At 38.3% G+C, this 25,914-nt stretch overlaps 1 protein-coding gene and 1 long non-coding RNA gene across 2 annotated transcripts in view; one reads left to right on the plus strand and one right to left on the minus strand.

Annotated features, from left to right (window-relative positions):
* Positions 1 to 8,897, plus strand: LOC309435454. Its single transcript, XR_014183166.1, has 2 exons — positions 1 to 1,858; positions 2,319 to 8,897. It is a non-coding gene; the product is annotated as an uncharacterized lncRNA (long non-coding RNA).
* The window catches only part of GNS (glucosamine (N-acetyl)-6-sulfatase), a 21,671-nt gene continuing 2,348 nt past the window's right edge, over positions 6,592 to 25,914 (minus strand). The window contains exons 4-14 of the mRNA XM_082043676.1: positions 24,747 to 24,812; positions 24,243 to 24,341; positions 21,659 to 21,826; positions 17,775 to 17,857; positions 16,308 to 16,426; positions 15,652 to 15,755; positions 15,169 to 15,270; positions 13,860 to 13,967; positions 13,045 to 13,155; positions 11,033 to 11,193; positions 6,592 to 10,227 (exon numbers count right to left, since the gene is read on the minus strand). Of these exons, the coding sequence (XP_081899802.1) occupies positions 10,152 to 10,227; positions 11,033 to 11,193; positions 13,045 to 13,155; positions 13,860 to 13,967; positions 15,169 to 15,270; positions 15,652 to 15,755; positions 16,308 to 16,426; positions 17,775 to 17,857; positions 21,659 to 21,826; positions 24,243 to 24,341; positions 24,747 to 24,812 (1,197 nt within the window). The 3' untranslated portion in view covers positions 6,592 to 10,151. The remainder of the gene's footprint in view (positions 10,228 to 11,032; positions 11,194 to 13,044; positions 13,156 to 13,859; positions 13,968 to 15,168; positions 15,271 to 15,651; positions 15,756 to 16,307; positions 16,427 to 17,774; positions 17,858 to 21,658; positions 21,827 to 24,242; positions 24,342 to 24,746; positions 24,813 to 25,914) is intronic.

Here is a 25,914-nt window from a genome sequence, read left to right on the forward strand (position 1 = left end):
TTTATACTGTATGTTTTCCTGTTTGTTTGATTGCTTTGTTTTTGCACAGAATATAGAAATCAGGAGCAAGAAGGAAGGGCTCACAATAATGAGGAATATCCTTCTTAATATATTAAGTTTTATTTGCCTTGGTCTCTTTTAAAACAGTCTTCTACTGTACTTATTTTAAGGTAATATCTACACTGGTACTGTGGATGGGAAACTGTGGATGATCAGTGGTGACCAGCTGCATTTCATTACTCAAATGGGGCAGAATATTCCTGACTGTGGTGAGCGATGGTTTTGATGTGAAAATGACAACAAACTTGTTAACATAAATATTATTGAATGAGAAACTGAAATGCTATTTTAGCTACTCTTAATGTTTTCTGATTCTATTATGCAAATCTGTAAGAGAAGCCTACTGCCATCATTTGGTTTTTCCTAATATAGACAGAATTAATATGTAATGGCAAACTGCTCTAGCCCTTGAGACTCACTTGAATAGACTTGCCATGGCTCGACATTTAAATAAAGAGTAAGATTTTATTGAAGTCCTTCTGTATAAAGCTTTTTGAGGGTGGTCTAAAGACATGATTTGTCCAATTATTTTCCTGCCTCAAGATCAAAATGTATTTTAAAAACAGTTCAAATCTTACAAAGGAATCGGAGACTCAGAATAGCATGTCCCAGTACCATTAGCAGTAACTGGACCACAAGGTTGTTGTTTGTTTGTTTGTTTGTTTGTTTTCCTTTCCATACTTGTAAATGAGGAAGACAAACACTGAAATGTTTACATTTTTACCCTGTTGCTTTTTGATGGTAAGCTGGCCTGAAAACCATTAAACCAGCTGATTCACTTTAGCCTGGTTTCCTGAATATGTGACAGTTGTGTAGGTGCTTTCCCTGAAGTCTCTGTGCTGTGGGTTAATCTCAATTGAATTTGAAAGAATTCTCAAAGATTACTGAATGGTTTTGAGTCTAATGTAAATAATCAGCTATGTGGAAGTTCTAAGACCAAAATGATCAATCCATTCAGAGTGAGACCAGAACTCTGTTGTTATTTTTTTGGCAGCTGTCAGTCAGTCTGTGTTACTGGCATGTTACAGCTCTAGTGAGCTGTAATAGATGTTGTCCCTTGCTTACTAGAGTACTGGGGGAAAATATATTTCAGAGTATAGTGTGTCACAAAACTGTAGGGTGTCAAGCTTTACTAATTGCAGTGATTTCAGGAAAACAACTCACTATGAAAATACTGAACATAGTAGAACGTTTTTTTGTAGTTTTACCTGAGGATTACTTATAGGATTCTCATATGACCTGTGAAACTTGGGCCCCTCAGCTGAAGGGAAGTAGTTAAATCTTTCCTAGAAGCAATTTTCCCCCAATCTTTTACTTGAAGGACATAAACTAAATGGCAGCTACACGCATTTTGTTTTACTGATTTAGTAATCCTACCAGTTCTTCAGTCATCTTTAAAGTTTTTGTGAAAACAGAGTAGAGCTGAACTTCTTTGAAGGTTGGGAGCAAATTTTTTCCTAAGTAACAAGGAAGAGCAGCAACTAGATTGACATTACACTGTAAGTTACTTTTAGAGACAGTTTAAGGAAGCTTTTAGAGATTTGGCTTATTGAAGGATGATAGTTTAGTCCTTTTCAGCCTTTGCATTTTGGGGTCTTTGTTTTGTCAGCCTCCCTAGGTTTTATACATCCTCCTGTTTGTATCTCAGGAACTCCGGACTATGAACCAGTGTGTGGCCAGCCCTATGGAGTCCAAATGGATCAGGACGATAACCTGATTGTGATGGATTCTTATTCAGGCCTGTACAAAGTCAATCCAAGGACAGGAGAGAAAACCCTCCTGCTATCAAGTGAAAAAGGTGATGGGGAAGCTCGTGGGAAGTAGATTGACCTTGGGTTTGGTCCTCATGGTCTATATATAAATTGGAAGATCAAGGTGCTTTTATCAGTTCAGATCAGTACCAGTGAGTGTGGGGACAGAGACTGTTTGAAAGTCCATTTGCTTTGTATTTTTAAGATTTGTTTAAAAAACAAATTAAGAAAACAAAAGGGTTTTTTTTTTTAAGTTACGAAAACAAAAGCATTTGTCAGAGGCTTTTAGCTTGGTATATGTTATGTTGAGCTGCAACCTGAACATATTTCCCTGCAAATGAAAGTAACTTGGAGCTCGGACTTTAGCCTGGGACAAATTAAGGAAAGCATTAACAATGAGATTTCGCATTGCCGTGTCTGAAATCTTAAGCTTGTATGGATCTGAATAATTTTGAACACTTGGTGGTTTTGTACTTCTTTTAATTAGCAGTCATTTTTATTAACTAGGTGTGGATGGACTTCCTTTCAAATTTCTAAATGGATTAGAAATATCAAAGAAAAAATTGATTTATTTTATGGATTCAAGTAGCAAGTGGGAAAGATGACATCATAGATATGAGGTGAGAAGTTATTGGTGGGCATTTGTCAGGCAGCTTAAGTGTCAGTTTTTGTGCTGGCAGCACTGTGTACCAGGCTGCAGAAGAGACAAGCTGTTTGGCCTCTGCTTACGTGTTTTAGCCAAGCATGCTATGAATGCAGTGGGTTCAAGCCCTGAGGCAGAGGAAGGGCTGTGCTATTCTGTAGCTGCTCTTCTGGAAAAAAAGCAAAAAACAAAAACAAAACAACAACAACAACAAAAATACAAAAAACACCTCGACCCTCCCAGTATGACTACCTAAAGAAATCATCATGTGATACATGGTGTAAAAATTCAGACAGTAGCATTGGTTTCTTTCTGGTGTCTGCCTACAAGCATGCTCTCATCCTGCAGTGAATGCGAGGTAGCAAATTCCCGGTGTACTTGAAGGTATCTTTTCTGTGTAGTCATAGCCTTTGAATAAAACTTTTTCTAGAAAAAACTGTTTGTAAAGCTGAAATTCACTGAGGACACAGACAAAGTTTACACTGAGTCTTGTCTTTACTATCTGAATTTTGGATAAAACTAAGCAAGGAGAAAAACCACAGGAAGGGAAATATATTTAATTTAAGGGATGAGAATAGAGATCCAAATTATTAAAGAAAAAAAAAAAGAACAGCTGAAATCTCTTACATGTTGTTTGCTGTTTCTTAAAGCTATCAGATTATTGTTTGGTAGAACATCATCTTTGCTATTTAGTATTTCAGACTTGACAAGGGTTTGACAGTACTAATGACAAACATAAAAGTAGTTTCCTCTCAACAGGGTTTATGTTTATCAAATTCAAAGTTGCCCTGCAGATTTTTAACAGAACAAACTTATTCACATTATTTCATATCAGAAGTAAAACACAAGCTGTTTACTTGCTCTAGCTAAACATTCATTAATACATTCTGGTGTGATTTGAAGAAGTTGTAATTGTTCACAGAAGCCTGACAGGTCTCAATATTACGCTAAAGGAGGAACAGCAGAATAACATGTTTTGAACTCTGGGCTTTATAAACCCCACATTCCTCTGTTTTTGCAAGAGTGCTGTGATCCATCTGGGAAATGACTGCTATAAAGCATGGACAAAGTCCTTTGCATCTTTAGTGGTGTGAGCTTAGTGTTTTTATAAAGATTACATTCTGTTCAAATCTGCTTTTATCTAACTTACGTTAATACGCATTCTGAATATTTTCTAATTGAAACCAGGTATTTTGATTAGCCTAGTTTTTCCTTAGATGTATTGATTAAGGTGATCGAAACAAACCATCTTGCTTGCCTCTTGGCCTATGACCCTGTAACCATAAGAGGAAGAACGTTGCTCAGTGGCTTGTACATGGCAAATGGGATTGCATTGTCTCCTGATGAAGATCACATATTAATAGCAGAAACCAGCATATGTAGACTCATACGGTATGTTGAACATGATTCTCCTCCTAGATATAAAATATTACGTTAGTTTATATTACGTTTTTAATCAATTTGTAGACATGATTGTCATGTTCTTATTTCTTTTTTTTTTTTCCTTTTCTAAAACTGTAAACTGAAGATGTGCAGTTAATTGGGTTGCTATTGGAAACTTGGTCTAAATTACTTTTTTCTTTTGCAAGAGTCCCAGGTTTGAGTTAATTCTAGGTAGAGATTAACAGTTGCTCTTTCCACTGCCAAATGTTTGTTTTGTTTTGTTTTTACCAATTTACTGATATATTGGGCCCTAATTCCCTCAGACATAATTACAATTATCCTGATAATTCCATTATTACAGTTAAAAAAGACCTCAGAGGACAAGTGTCACTGCATGATTATGATGATTAGCATAAAACCCCATTTTTCCCATTTTAAAGGGAGCCAGTGTTTTAACAGTTCTATTATTTTGTGGAAGTTCTAAAGCCAAATTTAACATTAGTTTTCATTTAATAGTCACATTTTGTATGAATAGATTTTTTTTAATAGAATGCAGAGGGGCTACTGTTTCTGTTACATGTAGAAAGATGAGCTTTTTGACCAATCATCATTACTCTAGTCCCTCTTTGCATTTACTACTGCCTGCAGAGTCCTTTTCTGTATTTTGAAAAATTCCTTGCATGAATCAAAATGATGATGGATCTTCCATGCTGTTAAGTTTGCTGTTATTTTGCAGCAGCCACTATAATACATATACAAAATTCCCTTTTTGCAGCTATTGGGTGAGTGGAGCTAATACAGGAAAAAAAGAAGTTTTTGTGGACAACCTGCCTGGGTATCCAGACAACATCAGATTATCAAACATGGGATTATACAGAATTGGAATATCTACTACTCGCTTTCCTGGTTTCTCTTCTCCTTTCCTGGATGCTTTAGGACCATATATCCATTCCTGAAGAGATTTATTACAAAGGTAACTGTGAGACTGTGTAGTATTAATTACTGGTGTCAGAAAAAGACTGATTTTTTTTTTTTTTAAAGTATGAAATTGTTATTCTTCATTATGAAACACAAGAGATGACTGCTTTATCTTTACCAGCCAGCATCCCAACACATACTAACTTTGATTTTTCTTGAACATTTGAGGATCGGTTTATTTTTCACATATTTAAACACAGCAGGTTTATGGTTGTAGTAATACTGAGAACCCATTTATAAAGTAGAAAAATCAGCGCTCACAAAAGTAGTTCATAGTTGCAAGCTCTCAGCCCGTTGTTTATAGTAACGTGATAGTGTCAATGCAGGTGAAGAGCCCTTTATACAAAATATGAGGATTTTGTGACAGGAGTCAACCTCTGCAAAGTCATTCTTGCTAAGCAAGAGTCATGGAGCTGTTTGCAATTAACCATGCTACTTTCTCTAGGAACCATGCTGCCTTCTGCCTAAAACTTGCACAGGAAAAAACACTGAAGTGGGTGATTCAGTTGTGTTCCATCAAGTCTCTCTCATTCTATTTTTAGAAAGTGGGTGGCTTTGGGCAGTTGGAATATGTTCAAACAATATGCGCACCTTCTTGAGCAAGTAGGCACTGACTGTACCTTAAGATTAGTGAGCAATTACTGGGCTGCCAGCTTTAGCCATAGTCCAGTGGGTATTATAAAAAGTGGCAGCTGAATCTGACTAGAGCAACATCTGGACAACAGTATGCTAGCAATGCCATTTATTTTTACTCATACAATTCCCAGCTCCCCCCTTGAATGACATGTTAACACTGTATTATTTTTTTCCTAAAACAGTTGACTCCTTTATCATTCTACAGTGTTTTTCTTCACAAACACAGCTTGTTCTTAGAAACTAATGACAAAGGAGACATTGTGGCAAGCTTCCATGACCCCAATGGTAGTGTCACTTGGACTGTCATTGACACCTTTAAGCGTGATGGGAAGGTGTATGTAGGTAATATAGACCTGCCTTTTCTTGTGGTGCGGCAGTAAACTTTCAAATTCTCATAAGCTGGAGCATCAAAAGAAAGATAGCAGTGTTGGTTCCAGCAGCTGTTAAATATTTTTCTCTACTTAATGAAAGACTGCTACACCACTGAAGGAGAAATGAAACTGATACCACATGGTTAAGCAGAAATAAAACAATGCAGAAACACTTGTTTTAGAAGTTTGTGAAAGCTTCAGAGTTAAATAGGTTAAAGGTACCAAATCACTTTGCTCTATAGTTCAGAAAAATGTTATTTATATATTTGTAAACAGTTGCACAGAATCATCCAAGGAATTCAACTCCGTAACAGGGATTGAGGTGACTAAGTAGCACATAGCTTACTGTTGCTCACAGTTCCCAGTCTGGAAAAAGACTTACATAGGATTTTATTCTTCCTTTTTTGCAGTGGCAGAACATACTGCTTTTAATTACAAACAACAGTTTCTCCATTGTCTCTTTTGTTAAAAGTTTTCCTTCTATTCACCTACATCAGTTTCCAAGGAAATATGAGCAAATATACAGCTTATATTTAAATTTGTTCTGTCACCTCAGTGTTTCTTCCTGGTGCAAAGTAGTCACATGTATATGGTCACAGGGAACCTTATATACAGCACCTGCCCAAACAAGAAGTTCACTAGTAGCCATTGTTAGGCAGTAGTAGGGAAGTAGCAGAGAACAGGCTTAGAAATTAGGAATTCAGTCTTTGGAAGTGTGACACAGCCTGAACCTTTGGAAAAGCTTAACTGAAATTCAGTCACAAAGACAGCAAGTTTGATAGGCAGTTTATTTTTTTCTTTCCCCAAAAGTGCAGCAGTGAACAGGGTCCTCTGGAAGGGCACTTTCTAAACAAATGTTTAAAACAGCAGAAGTATCCTCACAACATGCTACAGCAAAGTATGCTCACATACAGAGAGTAATACAAATAAAATTCATTTAATTGAATCACAGTAAATGACAACTGTTCCATTATGATGAAGTACTGTATTGTAGAATCAGTCTTACATTTAACTTGATTGAAAAAGTATTATACCTGCTTTGGCTGTGTATTTGTATGGGTATGTCCCTGCTTTAGTCCGTAGAATGAAGAAGCCCAATTTTTACTGGGCCTGTGCTGGGTGAGCATGTACCAACCTGTGTTCACTTACACTGAAGTTATGATAGTGAATGTTTTTTGGTTTAAGATAATGTCAAAGTTATTAACTGTATTTCTCCCTGTGTAGTACCTACTTCACCAGATAATGAAAATTCACAGCTCTGCTTTTGATAATAATGATTTAAAAAAAAAAAAAAATCACATTTTCCCTAAACCTAACTCTGTACCTTCAAGGCCTTTTCATTTAACACAAATGCCATCAGTAACAAGGTACAGATACAGCCATGGTCAAATAGCAGTATGAAATGGAATATCCAGGAAGACCATTTAGTTTTGAAATCACTTAGTTGGGAACTAGATCTGGGTAAAAGGCAAAGTTCCTTCATAGTATTTTTTTTAATCATCAAGGATAAGAACTAACACTGTTCATTCAAGGCTGTAAAAACACCCAGAATTAACTGCTTCATGGAAACAGGCACCCGACAAGTGACAAACCCCTCTAACAGCAATGGAAGGCAGATAGCTGCTGGTTCCTGTTCTTCCTTTAACCACTTGCCTTTGCTGAACAGTTCTAAATCTTTATCAAAAGAGGGAGTGAAGCAGATACTTTCCTGAACCTATGTTCTCTTTTTGGTTAAGAACTAATTTCATTCTGAATTTCAATTTGATACATTTACTACCTATGACAGCTTTCAGGTATAATGTGGTTCTCTGACAGTGAGTGTGTTAAGTCATTGAGCCTAGTTACAGACAAAATGCTTTACAGGTGTGCACAGACAGCAAGTGTATTAATTTGGGTAAAACATCAGATCACACATACTGAATAATCTATATCAGTTCTGTCAACTTTCATGTTAGGTATTAGGCAAACAGTAAATCATTCAAAAGAAAGTTTCTTTTTTATGGCTTAAGATCACTTCAAGAAACATGTTAGAGTTACACACCTGTACCCATAATAAGGGTATTTTTTTTCTCTTAAGAAGCAACATAATGCACATTACTTGCACTGAAACATAAGTAGAAACTTGACATATGCCCTAGATTTGATAGAACTGTTGAGGGTTTAATGTGCAGCAATCACTGTATTCCACTCTAGCCTCCACACAGCTACTAAAATAAAGTTTAAACAAAGAATAAGTCTAAGTTGCTAGAATTATCTGAGCAAAATACTACATAAATTAACTTCAGGTTTACCTTGGTGTGCAAGAAAATGCTTGAGAATAATGAAAACAACTTTGGTTTTGTTTTTGAAGACAAAACAGTCTGAAGGATATTGATGGGCAATACTAAGGCTTGAGAAACAAAGAACAAGATAAAGCTACAGTTGTAGTGGAGGAAAAAGAGTCCTGAGTATTTGAAAGCATATAAAGAGTGAGTATCCAAAAGCCTCTGCATTTATACAGATGCTCTAGCTGAAAAGCTACCTTTCAAGCGATTTTTTTTTGTCTCCAAATATTTGGTCACTCTGGAGATTTAAAACAATGAGTTAGACACAACAGCTCTATGTAAAGTCTAACCTGTAGACCACCACAGAAATTTGCAACTGTGAGCTACATGAAGGACAACTTCTGTGCTTCAGAATTAAAAGCCAAGAAAGTTGAACTTATCTTATTGTAGCATTGCTTGTATCCAGTTTGAGGCTCTGTGCACCAGGGTATGCAACTTCACAGTTTTGGAAGAGTTACACATTGTTGCCTACTTAATGATTACTTAGTAGTAGGTTTTGTGTGACAGAAGTTGAGATCCTCAGGCTCTGTATTTAGGTTAAAGATCTGAAATAACTAAAAACTAAGCAGCTGTGCCACAATTTCTTTGCCAATGGAAAGATTATCTTGCCTGATAACACAGTTGATTTGCCCACAAGCAACATGAACTTGTCTTGCAAAAGACAGACAATTCAAGGTTTCTGGAAGGTGTTTTGCCAATGAATCTATACAGAAGTTATTTGCCAATACAAGTTTGGGTGGTTTTCAAAATTTAGAAAAGATACTCAAGTTAAGATGCAAGTGCTGGCTGCATGTCAGATAAGCCTAATCAGAAGGTTGAAAAGACATCACCACCCTTCCAAAGGGAAACCAAAATAAGGTACTGCAGTCAGACATCTGACGTCAGTCCTTTGGTGTGAAGGCCACTTACTGCAGGCTCTGAGTAGTTGTGTCTCAACCAAAAAGCAACACTATGAAGCACTTAAACTGCCTAAAATAGACCTCTCAGCCTAACTTCTAATGAGCGATAATTTCTTTCTTTTTAGCTAGTTTTCTCTCAAAATAATTTACCTTCAAGAATATAATCAACAAAATATGTTAGGCAATCGAAGACATTTGGAGATTAGAGACAGATCAACTCTGTGGTGCTCTGGGTGGTTTTTTTTGTGGATTTCTTTTTTTTTTTTAGTATTACTTCTGTTCATGTGTTAAAACAGACTTAAGAGTTAGCTCAAAACACAGGCACACTTATTTGAATATTTGTTAGTCTCAACACTCTTGTTTAACTCACTAGGAAGCCTACATTAAACCCTAAGAGGTTTTTTTCAGTAGTACATAGTAACCTGTTCTAGCATCTCAGACTAGAAGGAGGTTGAAATTACATTCTTGTTTGCAAACTACCAAAGCTGACCTACAAAATTCATTGGTCTCATTTGAAGTGGTCTCACTGAAAAAGAAAATTTAGCTCATGGATTTTAATTCTGCACAAGACACTTGCTAGTCAGATGCAACAGTTTTGACTAATGCCTTCCTACGCTATTTTGGGCTAGTTCACTATTGTCATTAACAGCTCTGAGCTTGATACAGGAAATGTATAATTAAACATAGCTTTTAACAAAGTATGACACTGAATATGGGTGAGCATTACTGTGCAATAGCACCTGCCTACCTAACCCAACTCAAATACGCATTTATTGATTTTTAGAACAAAATAAACTGTTCAGATTCATAGGCATAGGTTCACCTCTGTGTCAGTGATATGAAAAGGTACTTGAAAGACAAAGGTGGTAATCAACTATCTGAGCAAGACAGATTAGCTGTGTCTAATGATTCAGAATTAAGTTACAGTTCAGCTGTAAAATATACATATTGCACAAGGCAACCAGCTAAAGACAAGGGGTCTTCTTCCACACAGGGTTTGAATAGCCCAGTCTTCCAGCTGCAATCAACGAGTTACAGAGACAGACCTGCTGCAGTCACTGGAGAAACTGGTCAGTGAGAGCTGATTCCAAGAGGCTTTAAATGCCTCACAAGGGCTGTGCAGAAAACCTCCGAGCCCGAACACCATGATTGCTGAACATGAGACGTGGGTCAAACCTGTACCTGTAGAAAGGAACAGTCTGCATGAGCTACAGGTGACCAACACCCCTAGAAACAGCTTATTTCTGGAATAGCTCTGGTACAGAACTACATAAATAGTTGTTTTCTTAACAGTGTGCAGTAGGGATGATCTTTATAATTCATGTGCTGCAATATGGAGAAAGACATGCAACTAAGCAGCTGATAGTCTCCAAAAAAATAAATATCAGCTACAACATACCAACAGCATTTTGGCATGTAATAGCATTAAGCATTCCGGAGATGCATTCTAACAGAAAGCTTTGCTGCCTCAAATGACAAACTTACATAGCAAAAGTGTAAGGATATTTTAAATAGTGCTTAAAATACACTTTGGTCCAAATGGCTACTGAATTTTGAGGTAAGAAGTGCTATTTACTTATAACAGCTGACTAATATGTACAGCTTAGGTCCTGCAGGAAACATTCTTTGCTAAAAGGAAGCATATGGGAAATTCCTTCCTGCAGAGCTTTTCCTTTTTGTTTGTGGCCAAACTTGAGGTCACTTGTCTCTGACTACTGAGCATAGCTGTAAGCTTCAGCTGCTCTAAGTCAACAATGGCTGACAAGATTAAAGTAGTAGTATTAACTCCATCAAGTTGCATTTGGTAGGTTAAATTTAAATAGAGATTAAACATTAAAAAATAGAAGCATCAAGAAAGCATCTGTGTTATACAACAGTATGTATGTCAGCATTATTACATTATTAAATACCCTCTCTAAAAGCTTAGATTTAAAAATACATAGTTATATTGTAAAGTATTACAATAATTAACTGAATCAGTGTTTACCCGGGATCGAAGACACCTGGTGTACGGCAAGTTGCTCCTGAACAGGACTGCAGCATCATTAATCGATAGTTCATCTTTTCTAGAATTTCTTGATCAATTGTTTTGGCAATGTTATTGATCTGGTGTGGATCTGCAGTCAAGTTATACACTTCCACAAACACCTGCAGAAGAAAGTTCCTGCACTGTATTAAATCCTTAATGCTAATTAACATTTAATCATATTATGTGGGAAAAACACTTTATGGCAGCACATAGTCTCAAATGTTATTTAACTACACTGCAATATCCCCACATATAAGCCATATATAGCCATGTGGCTCAGTGGTCAAAGACAGGACAGTGTGTAACACTGAAGTTTTGTGACAGTACAGTACTGAAAAATTTTCACTTCCACCTGAAGTACTTATCTGCTACACCACGGGTTTTTAACACATAAAAGGAACCCATCTTAGGACTGTAAGACCACACCAAGAGGCCATAGCTAAGCTGTCTTTTCATTAATGGATCTAAAAAATACACATATTCATAACCATCACATCACCATTATGTGCTCATCAGTTACTTCTAGCTGTCAAGCTCATACAGGTGTCTTGACCACATGTGCATAATGCTTAATACAAGTATGCTATAACCTTACTAAAAGAAAGCTTTGTGTGTGTATGCTTTGAGAAGGTTTCTCATGTGCTTTGAGAAGGTTTGCCCACAGGATTTTAGGGCAGAGTTGTTTTTTGGTACATTAAATCTCTAAACTATCCTGTGGGACAAATACTAGTCAAACATATCTCAAGTATTCAGCTGAGGTTTTGTCTCTGCTAGAGTGGGAGGAGTGGCTGCACATGGTGATTCCACTGGCGGGGTTGTGTCTAACTTAGATAACAATACATTCAGACAGACTTCATTTGCAAGGTTCACTGCAAGGTTTTAAAAGCCACATTGCTGCATCTTCCCAGTACTGTTAGTCTTAAATTAGCTGACCTAGGTAAGCTGAGTGACCCAGAAATGCCACAGCCATACCTTCTTACTGGAGAGAGAGAAAAAAAAAAGTGACATGAAGTGTATTATCAGATCAACTTTGGAGTCCATGTTTAAAGAGAAAGCTGCAACACTCATTTAACTATATCATAAGTTGTCAGAAAGTGCAAAAATGAAGGGCAGGGTCTGCTGATCAGCATCTTGGTCTCCTATACACTCTTTATTGCTATCTTATTGCAAAAAATATCTTGTGGGATTTACTCCCCTGCTTTAACTTGCTCACTGTAGATACTAGAAAACATTTTGTGTGGTGGCATGATGCCTGGGGATACCCTTGTTTATGCATTTATTGCACATCTCCTGACAATGTTGTTTATCAGATTTGTGAGCAGGTTGTTCAAACCCAACATGCTCTCTGGAGCAACTGTGTGCAAACAGGCACAAGTAAAAGATTCTGCTCCATAACACACCAAGTTTTGTACTTAGAGCAGGTGGTCCCCCAGTGACATATAAAGAGTTTCTGAAGAGGGGACATTATGTCCCAGATACCCAAACAACTTAAGATAAGGTTAGAGACCTTTCTCACAGTTGTAACTTAAAATACTTGTTTTGCCAGGCAAACAAGTGAGCAATAGACATTATCAGCCTGGGAAAAGAGTTGCAGCTGAACTTTATTCTTAACAGCAGAGGTTCAGTGTAACAGAAAGTACTTGTCTTAGAGAAGACTCTGCTGCATGGAGTTAGAGTAGGACAGAGACACTGTGCCCTGGCATAACCCTGTGAGGCTGTCAGGTGATACAAGAAGGTGATAATCATAGTTTAGGCTATTGTCCCTTCCTTACTCTCCTCCTCCCTTTTTTTTTTTCTTCTTCCCAGAACCCCAGAGTTTTGGTCAAACATTCTCACCAGCAGATAAATACTTCACCGTTTATCCTGCTTTTCAGAGTACTTTATGGAAACCTTGAGAGCAGATAAGAGTGCAGACAGTCGCTGGGCACAGCTGTGAGCAGTTCACACCTGCTAGGTAGACAGAGACTCACCTCCCGGTCATCAAATTCACAGTACTGCAGGTCCCAGGTAGTCGACAGGGTCCTCACACAAGCATATGTGTTGTTATAGGAATCTTCACAGACACAGTCTGGGAAGCAGTGCTGTGAAGTGAGCAGTGAACAAAAACTTCAGAGCAGGAAAAAAAAACCAATGAACCAGCAATACTTTTCCTGGAGTCTATATCAGCTCAAGCCAACTGCAGTTAACTGATGAACACCAGGATCTTAGTCTGCAAGACATGCGAGTCTCCGCTGGGGATTTTTAGCAAAAACTCAGCTCTTCTAGATTTGGCAAAGTATTGTTATGAAACTCACCATGATTCAGTGAATTTTGTCTGGGAAGCTAATGTACATCAACTGGAGACAACAGCACAACACACTCTACTAAAGAGAACACCAGTGGGAAGCTTTACATAAAGCAAGCCGCCTTTTATTCAGGAAGTAGCCAGGGACTTTAATAATTGCAGATAAGAATTGCGTGACACGGTTACTGGAAGTTTAGAAGGAACATGATGTCACTGCAACCCACTTTGCTGAGCCCACTCCTTCCTGCATGATGGTCCAGCCCTGCGGCCCTGTAGGTTCCCACTGAAAGGGTGACTGTGTTGTGTATGGCCATATGGACACATCAGTTCTGCACAGCTGGATGTCTCCTCCCAATTCTTAAATGGTGCACAGGACCTATGGAGCTAACACCTACTTACCAAGACACTGTGAGCTTACTTACAGAACCAGGTTGGCCCACATGGCAAAGAGGTTTAACTCAGCAGCTATTTTCTAACATTAACAGATCTTGTCTTGCTTACTGTGACTCCAGGTCCTAGGCCAGGACAGGTAGGATCACTGCCGTTGTATCCTTCTCCTTGGTACTCCACCAAGAAGTCTGATCTCCAGGTCACATTTTTTTCTCCTTTCTAGGACAAGAGATTAACATAAAACAGAAGAAATTCTCCATGCCTGGTGTAACACCAATACTGCCCACTGCTTACAAGGCAGTTTCAGTTGTGATCTCTAGCTTGAGTCAGTCTTAAAATAGGATTTAGCCTTATGTTAGAATGTCTTGTGTAACTGAAAGACAAGGATCCAACTCCAAAAGTATTACTCCACCTTCTCATGAAGGTTTAAAGTACAATCTTCAATTTATAAAGAATTATGCAGTAATACCAAATAGAAGCCACATGGCCAGATATTACTGTATTACAGACAAGATCCCTGTAACATGGCTGTTTCTCTTTGGTTTATATCATTCTATTGCAACAGATGGAAGAGAAATACCTATACCCTTGGCATAAGAAAAGATAAACATCTTTAAGAACCAACTAAGTTTAAAACTGCTCTATTTGTAGCTGCATCTTAAAAGACAAAGGCAGTGGGAAGCTTACTTAATATACAGCACCATCACAGGCATATACAGCAAAACAATGAGTTTCACGGTTTTGATTCCATCAGAGTTTAAACTAGATGCCTTTTACCTGCTTCTGTCTAAAGAAGAGCTTAAGGTTTGGATACAAGGTCTTAAAAGCAAAGCACTGTTTTCAATCTGGATGATCTCCTACGTTTCCAAGTAAGCTGCCTTCAATTTATAGACTAAATTTAATTAAAACTAAAAGGATCAACTGCAAGCAGCTTTATTTAAATAGGCTTCTGCTTGCTTATTGGAAAGGTCAGGTTTACCTTATAGAACCACATGCATTTTTCCAGAGTTCAGGAAACACTAGTTCTACTGAAAATTGAGGCAAACCAAAGATGTAAGAAAGAACAGTCTGCTTTTCTCCTATGTCTATGCTGAGAAATTCTAAGGAAAAGGGGAGGGAGGATGCAAGGTGGAAACACACAGCCTTTGAAACAGGAATTCTTATGAATGGCAGGATTAGCCAAAGAATGACACAACTCTCTATTACAAAATAACCACAAAGTTGTAGGGCTTATGAAAATATAACTGCATTTAAACAAGATGCCTATGTTTTTCACTAAGGTATGAAGATCCCATGTGAAAATGACATCGGGGAAGAAATTGGGTTATGAGCCTACCTAGTCTATCAAAGGAAATAGTATTCACTTTGAAGAATAACCCCTGCAAGAACTGCCAGTTACTATCCCTGTCTGTATACTTACCAACAGTGGCAATAGTGACATCCCATCCATCTGGGTTTTATTCAAGTCATACCCTGCGATATCCAGAATAGTGGGACCCAAATCAATATTTGCAACAAGCATCTGCAAGGGGAGAAAAACTGACTTCAGAAGACCAGAACCTAACAGATGTAATAATGAGACTTCTGTATTTTAAGTACTTGTAATTTTAGGTACACCTAAATGCTACTTAATTTCATCCTTATAGACCAATGGACCCTGTAACATTCAAAAGCAACAGTAGCGTCTTTGGAAAGTGAACTTCATGCTTCATTTACTTTTGTAGCCTGCAATTACTTAAATTTACTAATTCAAGCAAGAGCACACAGCTTTTTAAAAAGAGGTCTTTGCACTTTCTACCACTCCCTATATTTCATTTAATTGATATATATATGCAGGAGGATAAATTATTACCTAAGTCAATAACTGTGAAACAACACTGAAAGTCAATCCCTTCTTTCTTACCTTGTTTGTCTGATTTGGTTTTATCCCCGGTCCTCGAACTAGCAATGGAACTTTGATGTCAAACTCATACAGCTGCCGTTTGTCTATTGGTAAAGAAAATTGGCCTATACAACAGAAAACAGGAAAAGTCAAATGGCTGCTTGTTTTATGGTTTTAAAGTTTTGTGTTACATAAATTCCAGCAGACAATTTTTTAAGAAGTCAGAAGGGGTTCTTGACCTCAACTACGTTGAGGAATGGAACAGCAAGTTGGAAGTATGAGCTGTGTCTCACAAAATGTAACAGCTTAGATACTGCACTTTGGGTTGTACAACATGATACAAGACACAGAAGTTTTTACTGGTTAACTCCTTCATGGTAACTCTTCCTACAGAACACAGAGACTCCTCCTCCATTTCTGTCCTGATTTTAGATATACCAGGATACAGTGGTAGAGGTAAATCCTAAAAACTGCAACCAAGCAAAAAACAACCAAACGATAAAATTCCTAAACATCCCACACTGCAATTCCAAATTGTTTTGCAACTCAAGTCAGTACTTCCTATGTATACAGTTTTCGACAGCTGCTGTTCCCATTTTCTGGAGTGGTCATGAGGGTGAAATGTTACGCAATTCCTGGACCTTCTACAAAGGTTCAGTAAGCAGCGAAAACTTTACCGGTGTGGAAGCCATTGTCTGATGTGTAAAAGATATACGTGTTGTCTAACTCTCCATTTAGTTCCAGCTTCTTCACTAGTTTCTCTATCAGGTCATCTACTGACAGCAGAGTTTGCCACCTATACGGAAACAAAGTAATTCATATTAAAGTATGAAAAATGTATAATTCTTACTGCAGGTAGAGCATTTGTATTCTGCTTCAAGTCAGTGTATATGCTGTAAATGGATTACTTTACTTCCAAATTGCGAAAACAAACTTTGTAGATTCCTACACCATAGTTTTTGAGGCTGCAATTTAAGATAAAAATGGACTGTTTGTCTTCAGTTCTTGTTGGTTTTATTCTGTAGTGTCTGAGAAAGACGTCAAAATGCTGATTACTTCTTATCTGGAGACAGTCAAGACCAACTTTGAAGCAACACAGTCACAAAGGGTCAGAGTTATCTCCTGCAAGGTCACTTGTTATTAGTTCTTTATATGTAGTTCTTAATATTAAAATACAAGACTTCCATGAATTTAATTGTCTATATGGGACCCTTTCTGCTTGAAAACTACATCGGCTATTTTGTATTATTCATGTAACGTCAAGGACTATTATTGCAGTGTATCTAAAGCCTTGAACAAGTTCTTCTTTGTCATGGGGCTTGCTGGGGAAACAAGTGAATGCTTCTGATAAGTCAATAACAAGCCTCCATGGATTCATATTACTCTCAACTAACTAATTAAATACCTGCATCCTATTGTCTCCAGGTTTAATTTAAGATTTTGTTCCATAATTTTACCTTTATGTTTTATAAAGCAAGAGCCTGAAAAAAATTCGGTTTTCTGTCTCTAAAATGACACACTAATGCCCGATAACTGCTCAAAATGGAGTTTAACACTTAAAGTTAAGCTAATGTTTGTTTCAGACGTTTTAAAGAAAACACACCTACAATGTAAACAAATACCCTTCCTATTAAAAAGAAGGAACAAGCTGTATCTGTACATTACTCCCCACATCTCTTTTTATAAAAAAGAGTCAAGAACCCACACCTTGGCCAGTCAGGTCTTCCCATGTAAAAAGACCACAGACAGAGCCAAGGTTAATAAATCAGAATTAGCTGGCAGACAAATCAATCACATTTAATGTACATCATATAAGAGTCTGGAACTCAAGTGAAGCAGAAGGCAAGGTGATTTTTTTAATTAAAACCTGTTGTGCCTTGGAAGAGAAGCAGCACAGACACTAAGTGTGATTGGTCTTTTTACGATAAATGACGGCAGCATTTGGGAGCAAAATATTTCTGAAGTCAATGACAAGTTTCTTTGCAAAAAGTTAACAGATAGTCAGGTCTCCTGAGACAGATGCCAGAGAACTATTACAGGTAATTTGACATGTATTGCCAGACTTATTACAATCTTTTTTAAAAAAATACCTTTAAAAAAAAAAAGTTCTGAGTAGAAATCTTAAGCAACAAAACAATTCTTACCGCTTTCTATAAGCATCATCAAGAAACTGTATTGAAGAGTTAGTCATTGGAGTTTTTGCTTGTCGAATTAACCAGTGCTTGTTCTAAAGAAAAAAAGGCAAAAAAATAGTGTAGGAGAGAAGTATCAGCTTTTAAACCTTTCCCAGACCAATCATCACAAAAATGTTGTAAAATCCATGTGATAGCCAGGCAACGCCATCAAACTGACCTGACTCCAATTTTCACCCTTGGTTCATGTAAAAATTTAAGTTGCAAGCATAGAACATATTGCAGCTCCATTATGCTCAGCCCTTGCTGAGAAGAAAACAGCTGTTCAGGGAAGGAACCTGTGAAAGGAGCTAAGGAAAGGCTCTCCCAGAGATACAAGTCCAGCAGCTTGAGACAGATCTGATAAAAATAAAAAAACCCCGAAGGCTTGAGCAGCATTGTAAGATTGGACTTGGCTGCCAAAGTGAGGTTCTTTTGGTGAGCATCCTAACAAAGGTGGAGAGGTGGGGAGAAACTCCTGCATCAAAAGCAACTAGAACAACCTAATTTACGGACGGGTGAGGACAAAGATATGTAATGGTGCCACCATGAGATTCTTGGTAGCCTGTGAAATCAGTGCTGGAGACTACTGAGGGAAGCAGAAATACTACCATTATATTTGGATTTTTTGACTCCAAAACAAGAGTGTTTATGTAGTTGAAGTGTTATTGATTCTTGTAGCTGCCTCCCCAACTTTCAGAAACAGCCTCTCCCTTTCTCCTCTCCTACCCATCACCCTCAAGTAACAGAGATGATCAAGCTCATAGGAAAAGTGATGCTCCCATATCCTGAAGCACCAGTCTGAACTGGGTCAGCTGCTGTACAAATACGTGGGAAGGTCTGTTGTGAACAACCTGAAGGTTAGTGATTAGTGGGGAGCAGAATAAAGGAGAAAGTCATGTCAATGCAGCTTTACACTTTTATGTAGTAGGTCAGAGATGACCTACTCATCACCCTCAGCTTGAGCCTGTATTTACTTGGTCACTCCTCTCTGTAGAGCCTCCCATTGCACAATTTCCCTCCTGTCACAAGCAAGTGACTCTGAACAGGCTCAGGCTTTAGGAACTCACAATGATGTGACTCAGATCTCCTGCCAATTATTCAGTTCCCTGTTCTCTGCTCTTGCCAACTGAAGGAAAGATTTTCAGCATGGAGACTTAATACCACATCCAGTTTACTTTAATTCAGTTGTATTCAGATCTCCCTTTTATAGTAGTTGTAAAACGATTCCATGGAGAGGTGCTAAGTCCATCTCAGCAAGAAAACACAGCATAATTAAGACCAACATCTAGGATTTGTGAGTTGGTTGAGAGAGGAAAAAGTAAGGAAAGACATCACAAACCCCACCCCCAGCACAGCAGAAGTTCTTCAGAGAACAAAGGAGCTGACAATGCCCACTGTGTACCAGCCACCTCACAAGGGGAGGGCACAGGACCGTGCTGGGTAACTCAGGTCGATAAGTCACCTAGTGTAGTAGAATCTTCCACTTTTCTGGGGTATTTTGTTCTTCCTACCTTTCTGTGAAGTTTCAAAAATCTCACACAGCAGCTAAACACCTTTGTGGATTCCAATAAACTTCACACTAACTCAGAGTCCTCAAATTTGATTCCCTGTTAGTCCCTGCCAAATCTCTTCCACCAGTTACAAACAAAGCTGTCCATCAACCCTGCAGCCTCCCTGTGTCCCATCCTCCAAGAAAGTTTAGGAGACCTTGAGCCAGCATACCATATCTTGCCAGCAGAATCTGAACACAGCCCTGCTTCAATTTTGCAGGAAAAACAATGTATGCAAGAGAAATACCCAATAGTTATGGTAATCAGCTTCTCTCTCAGAACAGCTTACATCAGGGGCATCAAACTCATTTTCACCGGCGGCCACATCAGCCTCACAGTTGCCTTCAAAGGGTCAAATGTAACTTTAGGACTGTTTGAATGTAGAAGTAGTTACATTTACACAGTCCTAAAACTACATTGGGCCTTTTGAAGGCAACCACAAGGCTGATGTGACCCCTGGTGAAAATGAACTTGACGCTCCTGGCTTAAGCAAACCACTTGTCTGGGCTATCAACAGTCCTGCTTGGGAAACCAGGCAGGTACCCATTGCTTCATGAATTTCATTGCTGAAGATCCTAAGGAGAAGTTAAAGTGCAGAATCTGACAGCAGCTTAACTCCTATTTTTCAATCAGAGATTCTGCTTAGATAGCTCCTTTTAGTATCCCTTGTCCACATACTGTCTAAGGAAGCCAGGCAACATCTATTTAGAAATCAAGACTATACAATGCAAGACACTCTAGCAAACATTACAACATCAATGACCTGAGGGTCTGAGCCTACGTACATGTTTATTGCTATTGCAGGAACTGTGCTTGCCCTAGAAAACACTGAAGCTCAAAGACGACTTAGGCTTCAAGACCACAACACTGCCAATTACAGAAATGCACACTGTTAATGGTCACAGCTGTTGTGTCTAGGAAGAAGGGTAATGCTGGTCTGTTCCTATTGTGAAATGTAGTAAAAACTGCTGTATCCACAGACATTAACTAACGAATATTAAGTAAGTCTGTTATTTTTCTTTGTATTATATAGGCGTATGCAGAGCTTTTGCTCCACAGAAGGGAACTCCCACACTCTATGCTTTGGCTAGCTGCTGACTTTGCCCATCAAGTCGTTTCTGGCTCACTATTTTGAAAATGTTCAGTTATTACAGCAATGGAGTCTGCGACAAAGTCAGGGATCCTTTTATGGAAAGAAAGAAATAGTCTCATTCCTGCTCCCTAGTTCAAAACTTCACAGGTTGGGCTACTGTATTGGTTACTGCTTTCAACCCTTTTCTCCCCTTTCATTCATGTTTTTATGTCATGCTGATAAGCACATGGTCATTTTACAAGCTACAATCCTCAGCTAAAAAACAAGTTTCACTGTGTACAACATGGGTCACAGTGACCTTAAAAGAGGTATCACTGGGCTCCAGACAGACATTTAGGCAGTAGTATCACTTAAGATTAGGTGCAAGTTTTGAAGTGCATTAGTTGAATGCTGAACAGTAGCAAGTTTTATATTTTAAACTAATTGATTCAAACCCACAAAACCTCCTTAAGTTAAAATATCTCACCAGATTAACTGTGACTTTCACTTATTGGCAGAGCAAGTAGCAGCAGATTAGCCTGAGCTGGACCGTATCTGGCCAAGTTTACTGGCAGTGGAATGTACTGCCCTCTCACAAGGATGTCTGTGAACTTGTAACATTAGGCTCAGCAACTCTGGTTACAGCTTATTTCAACAAATGAAAGGCAAGTCCTCAAAGTTCTTAGTGGCCCTGGGCCCTGTGGTTCATGATTTCACAAAGTCCTCTGGTTAGCCTGACATACTTGTCAACTAGGGGCAGCTTTGCCATAAGCTCAAGCCACAGACCACCCACCCAGATAAGCAGATGTGCACAGAAAGAGAGAGCTCTCATCATTCTTCACCTGAGCCTTTGTGCAGCCACTACCTGTGTGTTCTCCTGAACATACTGAGAGAGATGAAAGAACATTTTAAGGACTTCAGAACAGTCTGGAAATTGGACAAAGAATTAACTTGTTCCCATTTATCAATCATAATTCCATTGTACTGCTTCATCATTTTTGCCACTACTGTTTTTTTTTTTTTTTAATTTACAAGATATTGGTATGCAAAAATTCAAGGTCACAATAAACACATCTTACCATGGAAGGCTGATTAACATAACCAAATAACCAGTAGTCATGGTATTAGCCTATTCTTCTCACTGTTTAAACTTCATATGCAAGTCAGGATCATTGCTTACTGCTCTCATAAACTAGTAGAATATCTAAGCAGACTCTTGATATTTAGCTTACCTTTCCATGAATATTAAAATTGCTGTTTCTTGGTGCACTGACATTCTGAAAGCTCTTTGTATACTGTGGAGCAGCTGTCCAAGGGGAGTGTGGTGCTGGGGTGGAGATCATCATAAAGAAAGGCTCAAAATTAGATTTATACTCCAGGAAGTCCAATGACATGTTAGCCTGTGAACAGTTTTGTTGGAAAAGAAAAGTCATACCTCCAAAGGAAAACAGCAAGTATTTGAAATATCCAAACTAGACATTCATAACTTATTTAGAGCTCAGTAGTACTGGGAACATTTAAACTATTTCAGCAACTTATTGCTTGCTCGTCTACGAGTCTCCAGAAGAGCACCTTGTGATAAAAAGAATCCAGTGTGTTCATGTTAAGTGAAAAATACATCCCACATCTCTGAACAGTTTTCTACTTCACATCTTTGCATTATTTAGACCTGGAGAGCTCAAAAGTTTGTGCTTATTCCAAGTATCAACAAAATCCACCTAAACTCTGCTTTCATCAAGTAAAATTGGAGCTTTCTTTAACAAAGTCTAAGCCTTTCTGAGGCTCTCAAAAGCTATCTCCTGCCTGATAGATCTCAGTTTAGTGGTTTCAGTTGTCTTCAGAAACAGCAATAGTTCTGAAAAAGTTTTTCAGCCCCTCTGTTTATATTGTAGGATCATTCTGTAGCAAACACTTAGTTCCTAAGGGGTATCACATTTCTGCTGGTGAAGCTGGAAGCTCTAACATAGGAGAGTGCCAAACTATTCACTCACACCACTTCACTGCACTTTCATTTTCATTTCTGCCTATACACAATTTCAAGTAGCAAGTTAGAAGAGACTGCGAGTTTCACGTTGGCCTTCCCTTGGTCAGCCTTTGAAATTAAAGCTTCAAAGGTATTACTCACTGTTGAGTTCTTCACTATTAAAATTTTGCAACATTTTCCTTTCCTGTCTGATTAGTATACCCCATTTTGGATATCCTTTTCTTTCTCTAGAAGAAACAATACACTAGGAATTCCCTCCTCTTCCTACCTTCAACATGTAAGCAAGTGGGGCTGGATTTCAGTTACATGACAACAGAGTTATGAAAGGATAAGAACTGTGTGAAGTTTGAAAACCTGATTCAGAAATCAGTATGATGTAGGTAAACTCCCAGAGGTAGCCAACTTAGGTTTTGCTAGGAGTTTAAACTTCAATGTCAGAACTGCAGTAGACAGATCTGAGTGTTCAGATTCTTAATACCAGACTTAAGTACCCAGATGTCCTTAGTGAGGACAAGGAAGCTTGTGCATTACATCAAGCAACACAGGAACTTTGCATAAGCATTTTACTCCTGTGTACTGCCCATCAAGTGAATTAAACTCAACCACTAGCTCTGAAATGCTGAATACATATTTGGTAACTATGGACAGAAGGTAGAATGCACCACACTGAAAATGAAAATACACTGCTGTATCAATAGGTAACGCACCACAAGTAAGAGGTTTATGTGGCAATGACCTGTTGGTCAAAATGCTTACGAGTGCTGAAGGATCAAAAAAAGGACAGTACAATGCCAGTAATAGGATAGTCTCACTTCTGGCTTATCAATTCCAATCTAGCTTTAGACAGTGTAAATCTAAATTTAATCAGACAGCTGTTCAGTACCCTGAGAAACATCAATCAGTTCTGTCCCTAGCAAGCAGCTGTGTTCAAGAACCCACTGGAATTAAACTCATTTGGGTGTCAGTGGAAGACTACAAATCAACCACATGAGAAGACGCCTCAGTGAAGAATTTTCCTGAATGCTGCATGTGAGCTCCCAGTACTACCAACTTGTACACCGAAATAGTGTGCCAAATTAAGACTCCAGCTTGGTGGGCAGGGGGAACACTCCTTCCCCCATACCCCAAACCTCTGAGCTAATATTACTTGCTAAACAGGGCCTCAAGAGAACTAAAGTAACTCTTCCAACTTTCCTTTAAGTATATTATTTTTACTTCTCTTTACCTTAAGAGGATAAAGGGGTTAAAGACTCCCCTGGTCAGCTACGCATTTTGGCACAGTCCATACATTGCCCTCACACACTATGAAGCACTGATGAGCCTTTGATATTTCCAAGTTATCAGTTTGACTAATTACAGATTCCAAGATACCAACACATTGTAATACCTAACAAACACAACATGGTGTAAAGTTATTTTAACATGCATAACTTCCCACTGAAATCTTGGCCCAATTAATCTGTTAGAGAAGGTGTGTATTGCGATGAAATACATCCTTCTATGAAGTAATTTAAGACACTGCCTACATGCATCACGTTCCTCACACACCGCAGCAGTCAGCATTAACCTCTCAGCGAAGCTACTGGCCAGCAAATGGACAGTTGGAATCCCTTTTCTCTCCACAGCTTGTACCCACAAACTTGTCATTTCTAAATACACACAGAATCCTGTTCTGCTGATTAATGCCCACCCACTGTCACAACAGCACGATCATGTATTTACGAACTAACGCAGCCTAACAAATTGTCATCCTCACCCTTCCCCAAGCCCCCAGCATGAAGCATTATCTGGTCATAAGCAGCTTCTGTAACACAGGTTACAAAATTTCTTACCAGTACATCTGTCAGATAATCTACGCTGTAGTTCTCACCATGCCTTCGTGCTTTGCCATTTACCGAAAGAGTGTAGTTGTAGTACTTTGAATTTTTCTCCTGTGAAAAAGAGAAGACATGTGCGTATTTGTACAAAGCAGTATGTACATTGATTACTCTAAATAATCACAATGAACTGCCAACAAGAAGTTGTCAAATAGGTTATAAGCATTTGTCATAAGGACATTGCAAGAATTCTCAGAACAGGTTTCCAACAAGAAAACTTGTATTATTATTATCCCACATTGCTTTGGCTTTACAAGTTGGGGTTTTTCCCCAGGCATCTTAGTACAAGTAGCCTTTGTGAAAGCCAAGTATCTGATACACAACTGAGGAAAAAAGGAAGAAAACGTGCATTAAGTTGTTAGATGCTCTTTGCCTGCTGCTTCATGACCAAAGTTCAAACATGAGTTGGATTACAAAGCAACCAAATTTAAGTATTTTAAAGAAAGAATGGTCACATACCAAAGCATACCAAAAACTCCATCCAGGAGGGACATGACCTACTCCCCCTGCATCCTCTGCTCCGTACTGAAAAAAGACAAGACCATGACTCACAGTTTCAATTATGATGAATAAAAGCTAGAAATTATGTTTCACATTTATGTGCTTTGTTCAACACTAGCCAGAAACTGCATTAAGCCAAATTCAATTTCAGAATGGAAAAAACCCAACTATATGGGCATATAAAACCACATGTATAGCCTGTTAAAGAGACCAGGGTTAAATAACTAGAAAGACAGTAACTGAAAGCTTGCCATTCACCAATAAAATTTAATTTTTTTACCCTTTTCTACTCCACACATGTAAATATGCAGAGATCCTGGAAAACACATATCATCAGGTAATGAGGGGTGATTAAAAAAACCACACATACCACAAGACACTCTTAGACTTTGTGAATAACAATTCGTAAGATACTACAGAAAATTTTGCACAGACCAACAAGTTCCTTTATCCTTCACCAAAAGGGGGTGCAAACTTTAAGCAATACTCTTGTCACTTTGGTGCCAAATAATTCACAACAACTAGCCTTTAAGCCAGCAAAAAAAGAAAGTAGCTGCTGAATCAGTGCCAAACTCAAAACACAGGGTGCCTCAGTGCAACACAAGGGGTTTTCTCAGGGCTGCCCTCTCCCATCTACACAGCAAGACCAACTGCAGGGACAAGAGACTGTGCTGAGTCAAGGGATGCTCAGAGGAAACCAGATAAGTTTCCCTTCCCCTAACTGCCTCAGTAACATCAACAGAAACAGAATCTGTGCCTGGTTATGAAAATTCATGTTCCATTATTCCATCATACCACTGATGGTTTTCCACCAAGAGATACAAGGAAAATAATGCTGTTAAGAACCCTGTAGCTCATATTGCTCCAAATACAATTTCATCACACAAAAGGAATACCTGATCTTTCGGTGTTGAATTTTACAGCTTACTGTATACTTTGACAAACCACAGCTTAGTTAAAAACAGAAAAAAAAAAGCATACACATGTAAGTGATTCAATAATACAGTGTTGGTTAGTCTCTGCAAAGAGCTCAATAATATCTGTTCTCCCAATGGGATCCCCAGCCCCAGTGGACATTTTGTATTAAAAAGTTATACTAACTTCTAAAAATAAAACAGTCCTCTGA

Source organism: Streptopelia decaocto, assembly GCF_964273445.1.
Source record: "Streptopelia decaocto genome assembly, chromosome: 1".
In the NCBI taxonomy this organism is placed as follows: Eukaryota; Metazoa; Chordata; class Aves; order Columbiformes; family Columbidae; genus Streptopelia; species Streptopelia decaocto.